We start from the raw sequence: 11156 nt of genomic DNA, 5'->3' as shown, positions 1-11156 counted from the left end.
ACTTTTTGAACTAATTTTTATAAAATATTTATATCTTATTTTTCATTTTTCGACTTTTCCTAGATACGGTACGGATTCATCCGCAGTCTTCAAATAACGTTTGATAAAGGGCAGATTTAAATATTTGAGTGGGCTATGAGTTTACATTTTTGGGCTCGTTACCATTCTGAACGGATCACTTTTGTTATTTAAATTGATTCTATAATATAGCCCAACAAGAAAATTAAAAGCAAATACTTTGTTTTTAAGAATTTTCACTTTTCAATTTATTTCCTCACTCAAAAAATATTAAATTTTTTGCATTATATTAAAAAAAAATAAAAACCCATAACATTTTACTTAATAGATTCAAAAAATAATGAGAGAGAGAGAGATAGAGAGAGAGAGAGAGATTAATTTTGCCATCCAGCCACCATCCATTATATTTCCACCCCACCCAAAAATTTCGTTTCGATCAGATACAAAATACACACATACATACACATATATATATACACATATAACCTACACCCAAACCATTAACGTTCGAATGAATGAATGAATAATCCCCAAATCTGATTTATCATCCCTTCCGTCCATCCGTCCATTGCCGCCGCCGACAATGGACGCCGGCGACAAACCGGAGGACCACTCAATCATTCGACTTCCCTTCCTCTCCGCCACCCATCAACTCGCCGGAAAGCCGCCCAAAACCGCCGCGCAGAAGGCCGTCCGGAAGGCCTTCAAAGGGACAGCCAATCTCGCCAACCTCCTCCCCACCGGCACCCTCTTCGTCTTCCATTTCCTGTCGCCGATCCTCACCCACGACGGCAAATGCACCTCCGGCGCCACCCGTGACCTCGCCGCCGCCTTCCTCGCCTCCTGCGCCGTCTCCTGCTTTGTCCTCTGCTTCACCGACAGCTTCCGCGACGACAACGGCAAGGTCCGCTACGGCATTGCCACTTTCCGGGGACTCCTCGTCATCGACGGCTCCGGCGCCGCCGTCCCCTCCGACGAGGCGGAGAAGTTTCGTATCAGGTTCGTGGATTTCTTCCACGCGTTGATATCTGTGGTTGTTTTCGCCGCCGTGGCCATTTCCGACGATAATGTGATCGGTTGCTTCTACCCGAAGCCGTCGCCGGCGGTGGTGGAGTTCGTGGCGGCCGTGCCCGTCGCGGTGGGGTCGGTCTGCAGCGCGCTGTTCGTCTTGTTCCCCAGCCGGCGCCATGGGATTGGCTTCCCGATTTCACGGCGTTAGTTAACGGCGCCTGCCGGATTTTGCAATATGCGTGTAAATGCAACCGATTTTCCAGCATTGCCACATACATATATATATATATATATGTATATATGATATGTATTAGAGACACGTTTTTCTCAACAAATATATAATATGAGTGTTTTTTGGGGGTTTATTTATTTTTTAATTAAGAGGTTTCGGTTTTAATTTAATTAATAATTCATATATGATGTTATACAAAGAAGAAAAAAATATTCACTCTCTCCGTAAAAAAAATTAAAATAAAGAACATTAAAATAAAGAACATTAAAATAAAGAACGTTATAATAGTAATAGAAGAATACTTATACAAATGAACGGAGGGAATACATATTATTGCGATAATGAAAAGTAAAAAATAAAAAATAATACTGAAAATAATTATGGTGAATATAATTATAATTTAATAAAATAATTATAAATTAAGATTAATATGATTAAATAGTTTAATTAAAATATTTATTTTTATCATTTTCGATTCATCCCAGGTTATTTATTTTTCTCTTTTTTAAAATTATGATTATATATTTTCATCATATATAAATTCTATAATTTATAGTTATTTTAATTTTAATATACAATTATTTTTATTATACTATAATTAGTTTTACTAATACAAATTTTAAATTATTTATTAATTATATTTTATATAAATTCTTATATGTATAATGGAAACACCCTACATTGAATGCATTTATTAAATTTACTTATTGGGCCTCTCTCACTAATGTTGGGCCTAATAACACTTAAAATGGGATCCCTAAATCTTACTACATGGAAAATAGAGTGGATCGTCAATTAAGAAGAAGATGTGACATAACTTTGTTACTTTTAATTATCACAAAATTAAAATAAGCTATAAATTTTTGTTATTATTAGCATGTTTTTTTTTTTAAAAAAAAAAAAAAAGAGTGATGGAATTCTCTAAATTTGAATGAAATAAAAATACAAGAAAATTAATGTAGAAGAATAAATGAGAGATTTTCAAGAATTTGATATTTTTAATTAGATGGGATACTAATCTCATAACCATTTGATGTGAAAAAGTTTCCCAAATTGGTTACCTTGTTTTTTTTATGGTTTGAGATACTTCTGAAATTAAAATTTAAAAGTAAAAGATATATCTTCAATGAAAGAAAACAATTATAAATGTCATACAATTGTTTTATTTTATTTTTTTCAATTAACAATGATTTATTTATAAATTATACAATTGAAAATGAAATATGAACAAAAAAAAGTGTCACCTTATGGTTTCAACTATTTGGGGTTTTTTTCCATTTTTAAAGATTTAAAGAATGTTTGTACATTTGAGAAGAAAAGCAAAGTTGTAAATAGACAACATTAATTTCTACTTTTAACTAAAAATTTCTTTACTGAGCGAAACAAGATGTGTTTTTTGATCGAATCGGCCTATATGTGTTTCAGAACAAATCTAGGCCGTACGTACCTAGGGTTAGATACAAGTAACAATATAGTAATAATTTTTTATTTGAATAAACTTTTTAAAAAATAAAAATAAAAATATATTATTAAAAAGACATGTTAAAAAAAAATATGTAATGATGGCGGTCAGTAATAGTCTTGATTATAAAGGAAATTGTAGGAAAAACAGATGTAAACATAAATTTGATATAAAATTAAAGTTATATTTTGTATTTAAAAGTTTTTAAATAAATAAATAATATAATTTATATTGTACAAAAATATAAATAAATTATAATAATTAATAAAATATCTGGGTTCAGGTTCGGGTCCGAAGTGGGACGGGTTTATAGTAAAACTCGTAACCCGCCCCAAATTTGATCGGGTCTAAAACTCAAAATCCACAACCCGCCCCGAACTAAATTTTGTAGACCTGAACTCACCCCATTAAGACCGGATCCGGGGCTAATCCGCCCCATTTGACATCCCTAATCCTATCAAAAGAGAAAGAGTATATTTTTTCTTCTTTTAAGTTTCAAGTGTGTTTGTTTTGTAAAATTATTTGAAAAAATAGTTTATATGTGAAATATAAGAAATTATATAGATAATATATAATAAATATATATAATATATTACTCTTTCCTTTCACTTATCATGTGTATTTTTTCATTTTCGTCTGTGCCACTTATTTTATCAAAAAAAATATTATACTATATTTTAAAGTTATTTTAATTTTTTTAATATATGTTTTTTTTATTTTAACATAATTAATTAATTATTTTAATTTTTTAATATATAATTTTTTTAATTAATATATTTTAAATTATTTATTAATTATATCTTTTTATAAATTTTTGTATTTACTAAAATGAATATGATAACCATCTCCGAAGGAGTAATTTATTTTGAAAAAAATATGTTTGGCACTTTGACAACAAGAACACAACATTCATTATTATTTTCTTGTTTCTTAAGCCGAATTTCTCAAGATTTTACTATTTGGACTCTGCATTTCTCGAAAAAAAATAGTCTCTCCATCCCATAACTATAGTTTGGGTTGAGTTTGACACGGAATTTAAAAAATATTGATATTATATAGGTAGTGGGTAAAAAGTATATGTAAAAGACTTTTTTGCCCTTCTGAGTATATTAGTATAAAAAGTAGCGACAATTGTGTAATAATAATAAAAAAATAAGGATAGTTTTATAGTGATACGATTATTTATGAAAATGAGACTATTGTTTTGAAACGGACAAAAATGATAACAAGACTATTGTATTAAAACGAAAGGAATACATTTTTTCTTTCACATAAAATTACTCATTAACAATTATTTTTCATACCAAATCTAAATCAATTTTTTTTTAAAACTAATCAAAAGAAACAACTTATCAATGTATTATTATAGTTACAGTAGTAGTCGGTATGCTTTAATTATTAAAAACAAGGTGTGTATGTTTGTCTTCTAGTCACTCCGTACTGCTTAATTATTATTCCTTTTTTTTTTTTTTTTTTTTAATCATTCACAACATATGTACATATATTATGCACGCATATATATATATCCATATAGATATATATACATATATAATTCATTAGTCCTATTTAGGGTAAATTTGTGATTTTAAAATTATAAGTAATATTGTTAATATTTTATTTAAAAAAACAAGAAAAAAAGAAAAGTGAATTATTCAATGTTCTTGGATGGAAAGTATAGCCATGTAAAAGAAGTTTTGAAAATTAACAATAGAGTTTATTGCATGAAAATAAGTGCAACAAAAATAAAGAAAGATAGATGAACTACATGATGATATTTTTTTATTATTTATTATTATTATTTTTATGACGTGAAAATTCGCAACTGCTACTCGAAAGTGCGCACGGAGTAAACCTCTGACCGAACTTAATATCCTACAAGTCAGACTCGACAGGGAAGTTACATTAGGCGAGCTATGTGTGACATATTCCGCGCATGCAAATAAATACTTCATTCAATAATCCATTTATTGATTTTGTAACTTACATATTAAAATCCCCACCATTAAAATATTCTTTAAAAAATCAACCCTTCTTCTTCTTCTTCTACCAATTTATTTCCACTCTCATTGGACAACAATAATAAATTTATCCAAACATTCCAAAACTTAAGTGTTGGGCCAATTCCTCCTTCATAACTCTCAACTTCAAATTTTCATTTGTACAAATACCAGACTCAAATTCAAATTCTTTCTTGGCTAAATTCAGAAATAATATTATATCAAATATGTATATATATTTATAATATTTGCAAACTTTCAGAAATATGTTTCCTTAGTATTTGTATTTTATATTTATATATTTCATCCCTCTGAAAAATTTATGTGAATTTGGTTGAATATAAAAATTAAAAAATAATTATTCTCTTCGTTTACATTTAAAGTATTTATTATTATTATTATTTTTGCTTATCATATAATTTTTTTTTTTAATTTTAATAAAAAGAATTATACATTAATATGAAAATATTAGTAACTTTTGTGTAAATTACAAAATTATTATTACACAAAATCAAATGTTAAAAATATCTATTCCATATTTTCACCAACCAATAAATAATTCATAAAAAAAAAAAGCTAGATTGTCTGCTGGTCCAACGAAAATGTTGCAACTAAAGATCCAAAATGAACCAATCTTTTCACTTTTTAGGACCCCGCCCAACTTTACAAATAATAAAAATGATAAAAATAATTCAATTAATTGCCTGTAATACTATATTATGATATTTGTACAAAATATTTTTTATAAAATATATTTTTAATTTTAAGTATAATATTATAAAAAATAAATATAACCCGATTAATTATTTTTATTAATATAATTTTTAATTATTTATTAGGTATATTTTATTTAAATTTATATATCTACTGTAATATTGACATACTTATATGTAATTTTTAAAAATATTATTAATAAAGAATACAAAAAATTTTAAAAAACATAGGAGTACTAGCCAAAGTCAATAAAGCATCCATAAAAAATCAAAATATATCGCAGAAGCAAAAGTGAGGACACGGCGACACTGAATTAAATGCCCCTCTCTCTCCTCATTTGTAATCACCCTTGAACTTTTACCCGTGTGAGGTTATCATTTTGCAAGGTGTTAGATTTGGTCGGAGTTTACTCAGTGCATACTTTCAGGTAGAACTCGCAGATTCTCACGTAATAAATAATAATAATACTCCCTCCCCTTCTCCCATTAAGTTTGTAATTTTCATTTTCATCAATCCTAAAATAAATTATTATTTTTTAATTTAATAATTGTATTATTATCGAACCTAATAAATACTATTTTAATTTACATTATATTACACAATTATCATTATTTTTATATTACACAATAATAATAGGGATATTTTTATTCTTTTCATTATAATTCAATATAATATTAATATTAAAAAATTTATGTGAAAAAAAAATAAACAACCTTGTTCCAAGACGAAGTGAATAATAATTATAATTTACAAGGTATTAGATTCGATACGTAATTTACCCTATAGATATTTTCGGATAATGAATGCAAATTTTCACGTCATCAAAACAAAACAAAAATAATAAACAAAAGAAAAGATAATAATAATAATAATAAAACAATAATAGTAATAATCATGAGTCCAAAAAAGTCCAGATGCATGAGGTGGGGCCCCACCATAGGAAATAGGAAACATGAATAGGAATAGAAATAGGAATGGGAATTCCCCCCCTCCCCCCTCACGATTAACATCCTTCTCCCTTCGTCTTCCTCTTCTTCTTCCCTTTCCCTCTTCCCCAGGTCACCCTCACCTTTCACATTTCCCTTCCCCTCCCTACCAAAAAAGTACAAACCCAGTGATTGATTGTGAGAGACACCTTTTCTTCCTATTTCTATTCCCTCCTCAATCCTCCACTGCCCTCTATTCTTGCATCAATGGCGGGCATGCAGACCAGACCCTCGTCTCCGTCTCTCCTCCTCCTCCTCTTTCTGTACCTCAACCTCAACCTCAACCTTGCTCTCAACCAGGAGGGCTTGCTCCTGCTCTCCGTCAAGCAATCCCTCTCCGACCCGACCGGTTTCCTCTCCGGATGGTCCGACCGGACCGGCGCACCCACCCCCTGCAACTGGACCGGTGTCGCCTGCAACGCCCGCAACTCCGTCGTCTCCATCGTTCTCTCCGGCGCACCTCTCGCCGGCCCTTTCCCGATCGACCTCTGCCGCCTGCCCTCTCTCGCCAAGCTCTCTCTCGACAACGATGAGATTAACTCCTCCCTTCCTCTCTCCATTTCCGACTGCCGGAGCCTCGTCTACCTCGATCTCTCCGGCAACTTCATCGTCGGTCCTCTCCCGCCCACGCTCGCCGACATCCGCTCCCTCAGGTACGATCGCTTCCATTAATGTCTAACTCTTACAACATTATTCCCCAATCCAGTTGCACCTCCATTGCCGTTTTATATTGGGGGAAAATTTCTGACGACGCCTTTGATTGTGTATCGAATTTTCGATTCTTTTGTTTTACCCTATTTTCACATCTTCTGGTAACATTAATTGCTAAACAATCATTTCTCCGAACATCTTCCCTGTAACAGAAGACACATTCAAACCATCGTCTGCATTTAATGAGGCAACGACAACCACCACTTTACCCTTTCTATGTTCCTTCTCACAGTACAGTTCCATTACTTGCAGGGAACTTCGATTGGAGAGCAACAACTTCTCCGGCGCGATTCCTGCGGAATTCGGGTATTTCCAGCGCCTCGAAGCTCTGCAGCTCACTGAAAACCTTCTAACTGGCACCATTCCTGCTTTTTTGGCTAACGTTACAACTCTGAAGAAGCTTTTTCTAGCTTACAATCCATTAGGGGGTGAGCTACCTTGGGAGATCGGTAACATGACTAAATTGGAAGAATTATGGGTTAGTAATTGCGGTTTGACGGGGACGATACCGGAGAGTTATGGCAGGTTGAGTAGGCTGAAGAATCTCGATGTTTCGGGTAATAAACTCTCTGGATCGTTAAATGTTCTTATGAAGCTCAAGAACATAGTTCAAATGGAGCTGTTCAACAACACGTTTTCTGGCAATCTGCTGGCTAATGGATGGTCTAATCTGACTCGGTTGAGGCGAATCGATGCTTCGATGAATCGTTTCACGGGGAATCTTCCGAATGAACTATGCGAGTTGCCGTTGGAGTCGCTCAACTTGTTCGAAAATCATCTTGAGGGTGTGATCCCGGACAGCATTGCCAAGTCGCCGAATTTGTATGAACTCAAATTGTTCGGCAACAAGTTCTCCGGGACATTGCCGCAGGATCTTGGCAAGAACTCTGCTTTGAAAACACTTGACGTAACGGGGTGTAATCTTACCGGTGAAATTCCTCCATTTTTATGCCGACATGGAGCTCTTAAGGAGATGATCTTGCTCCGGAATTCGTTCTACGGCACTATCCCTCAGCAGCTTGCAAAATGCTGGACACTGCAACGAGTTCGAATGGCTCTAAACAGATTATCCGGTGAAATCCCGGCAGAGTTTTGGGGACTGCCAGAAGTATACTTGCTCGAGCTCTCGGGAAATTCCTTCAATGGAACGATAGCCAGTTCTATCAAGGGTGCGAAAAGCTTAACGGACTTTGATATTTCGAAAAACAAGTTTTCCGGGAACATACCATCTGAATTTGGCTTGTTGGACAGTTTGGTCGAGTTTACCGTCAACAATAATATGTTCAGCGGAGAAATACCGAGTAGCTTGACGCATTTACGACACTTGACTCGGCTTGAGTTTCATAACAACAGATTTTCCGGTGGAATTCCAACTGGAATTCAGAACCTGAAGGTACTGAATGATCTGAATCTGGCGAACAACACCTTGTCCGGTCCTATAATCGATGAAATTGGAAACTTGCCGGTGCTTAACTACCTCGATCTTTCGAACAATCATTTCTCGGGGAGCATTCCGCTGTCTTTACAGAATTTGAAGCTTAATCAGCTCAATCTATCGAACAATATGCTCGCTGGAGTTATACCTCCTCTGTTCGCCGGAGAATTTTTCAGGGACAGCTTCCTCGGAAATCCCGGGCTTTGTCTAGAAACTTCCGGATTATGCCGACCTAGTAAAGGCCACGAACCTCCAGTCTTTTCATGGTTCATAATGTTCGTCCTTATCTTTTTTGGAATCACAACTGCTGCCGGCATCGTATGGTTTATGATCAAGTACAAGAAAATCAATCGATTGAAGAAAAGCGTTCCGTTGGTGAAATGGACGTCGTTCCACAAGCTCGAATTCAGCGAAACTGAAATCGCCAAGTGCTTGAAAGAAGCGAACATGATCGGAATGGGCGCGTCCGGAAAGGTGTACAAAGTCATCCTCAGCAATGGGGAGACGGTCGCCGTGAAGAAAATGCACGACAGGCTGACATTCGACGATACTTCCAATGTCGACGAGTTTCATGTCGAGGTCGAGACGTTGGGCAGTATACGACACAAGAATATAGTGAAATTGTGGTGCTGCTGCGACATGGGAGCCTGCAAACTTCTCGTCTACGAGTACATGCCGAATGGGAGCTTAGGCGACGCTCTCCACAAGAACAATGGGAAAATATTGACATGGCCGAAGAGGTTCTCCATCGCATTGGACGCCGCCGAGGGTCTATCTTATTTGCACCATGACGCTGTTCCTCCGATCGTCCACCGTGACGTGAAGTCCAACAACATTCTCCTTGACGAAGATTTCGGCGCCAAAATCGCCGATTTTGGAGTCGCAAAAATCGTCAAAACGATCGATAACGGTTTTCAATCCATGTCTGCTATAACAGGCTCTTGCGGATACATCGCCCCAGGTAAAATCGGATACTCGAAATGTACTCAATTATCGTGATCGAGTCGATAACATATTGTCGAAATCTTATTACAAATGCAGAGTATGCGTATACGCTCCGAGTGAACGAAAAGAGCGACATTTACAGCTTTGGCATTGTCCTAATGGAGCTCGTGACGGGGAAGCCGCCGGTGAGTCCGGAGTACGGCGAGAAGGACTTGTCAGCATGGGTCCGGTCGGGAAAAGTTCTCGTCCTCGACCCGAAGCTCGATCCGAGATTCGAGGAGCACGCCGGGAAGGTTCTAGAACTCGGGCTGCTGTGTACGAGCCAGATTCCGGCGAACCGGCCGTCGATGCGGCGGGTGGTCGGCATGCTGCAGCAGCTGGGGGCGGAGATGCCGCCGGCAGTGGTGGAAGAGAAGGAGGCATAGTTATGTCGTAATTAAACAGTATCGAATGATTTAATGATTGGGATTTTTAATTAATGTTTGGATTAGGGATATTGGAATTAGATTAGATTAGAGTAGTGTGGATTGATTGAAGATGGGTTTGGTAGTCTATTATGAGTAATGTTTATTAATTATTTTGAATGGAGGGAGCGCGGGAAATGGACAAGATTAATCAATTGAATTATTTTGAATGGGCGGGTGTCTCAGTCTCACTCCGTCTGTCGCCGTTACGATTTCAACGTCAATTTTGACCGTTGTTTGGCGCATTAAGTGCTTTGCCGACCCTCTTTACTGATTTGGGGACCTCCGCGGAGTTGTCGCTTGTCATTTGATGGTGTTTTGGGATCTGCAGATTCAAATTATTTCTTTTTTATTTGATTTGCGAATAAATTTCAAATTTCGACATTATATAATCAATGCTCTTTTTTTTTTTTTTTTTTTTAATTCGATGTTGTTTGGTGCGCTTAATTAATTCACCTTTTTATTATTTTTTTTCAAATATATTTTTACTATTTATAATGTTTTTTTTTTTTCTTTTTATATCATCTGCTTTTGTTGTAATTTGAATTTGAAATTATCAATATTTATTTAAGTATAATTTTTAATAAAATATTATAAAAAAATTATTTAAATAAAAATTTAAATAAAAATTTTATTTTAAATTACAACTAAACAAATACTTATGATTGGTAAGTATTTTAGGTTTTTGAATATTTTAAAATAATTAAAAATTAAAACAAATATATGTTTAAAATAGTATAAACAAATATTGAATATAATATTATTATATAGAAAATATGTTTTTATATAAGTATATAATGCTATATATTTTTTAAAAACAGTATTAACAAACAGTGTAAAAAATAATTTAAGTATATATAATAGAGCCTCATCTAAAAAAAAAATTATAAATTAATTTTATTTAATATATATATATATATATATAAAAACCTACCGTTTTATTAACGACAGAATTTCCGCTATATCATTACTTATTTTTTTATGTAGTATTTGATTATTCCAAAACTATCCAAAAAAGAAAACGTACGTTTTGAAACATGTGTAAATGCAATCTACAGTTTTTTAAACAAAACATATGTAAATAATCTACAGTTTTTTAAAATTTAATTTAATTTATATTTTTTGAGTTAGAACTAACAATTATTTTTTGAAAAGATATATGGTATATATATATATATATA

At 34.0% G+C, this 11156-nt stretch overlaps 2 protein-coding genes across 2 annotated transcripts; both read left to right on the top strand.

Annotated features, from left to right (window-relative positions):
* Positions 1-601: 601 nt before the first annotated feature.
* LOC127265860 (protein DMP7-like) lies at positions 602-1237 on the top strand. Its single transcript, XM_051295876.1, has one exon. The coding sequence runs from the start codon at positions 602-604 to the stop codon at positions 1235-1237; it is 636 nt and encodes a 211-aa protein (XP_051151833.1).
* A 5216-nt stretch (positions 1238-6453) lies between these two features.
* Positions 6454-10095, top strand: LOC127265784 (receptor-like protein kinase HSL1). Its single transcript, XM_051295771.1, has 3 exons — positions 6454-7073; positions 7384-9527; positions 9608-10095. The coding sequence occupies exons 1-3, from the start codon at positions 6628-6630 to the stop codon at positions 9934-9936; spliced, it is 2919 nt and encodes a 972-aa protein (XP_051151728.1). The 5' UTR covers positions 6454-6627; the 3' UTR covers positions 9937-10095.
* The last annotated feature ends 1061 nt before the right edge of the window (positions 10096-11156 follow it).

This window comes from Andrographis paniculata, unplaced genomic scaffold, assembly GCF_009805555.1.
Source record: "Andrographis paniculata isolate CXL003 unplaced genomic scaffold, ASM980555v1 Contig74END, whole genome shotgun sequence".
Taxonomy (NCBI): Eukaryota; Viridiplantae; Streptophyta; class Magnoliopsida; order Lamiales; family Acanthaceae; genus Andrographis; species Andrographis paniculata.
The sequence above is the reverse complement of the archived record's forward strand: the minus strand, read 5'-3'. Positions and strand labels throughout refer to the sequence as shown.

What these genes read in the sequence shown, in the direction of transcription:
- LOC127265860 (XM_051295876.1), top strand. Translation starts at nt 602, where the DNA reads ATGGACGCCGGCGACAAACCGGAGGACCACTCAATCATTCGACTTCCC.
- LOC127265784 (XM_051295771.1), top strand. Translation starts at nt 6,628, where the DNA reads ATGGCGGGCATGCAGACCAGACCCTCGTCTCCGTCTCTCCTCCTCCTC. An exon ending in GCCGACATCCGCTCCCTCAG is followed by an intron (nt 7,074 to 7,383) that starts GTACGATCGCTT and finishes CATTACTTGCAG; the next exon opens with GGAACTTCGATTGGAGAGCA. An exon ending in TTGCGGATACATCGCCCCAG is followed by an intron (nt 9,528 to 9,607) that starts GTAAAATCGGAT and finishes TTACAAATGCAG; the next exon opens with AGTATGCGTATACGCTCCGA.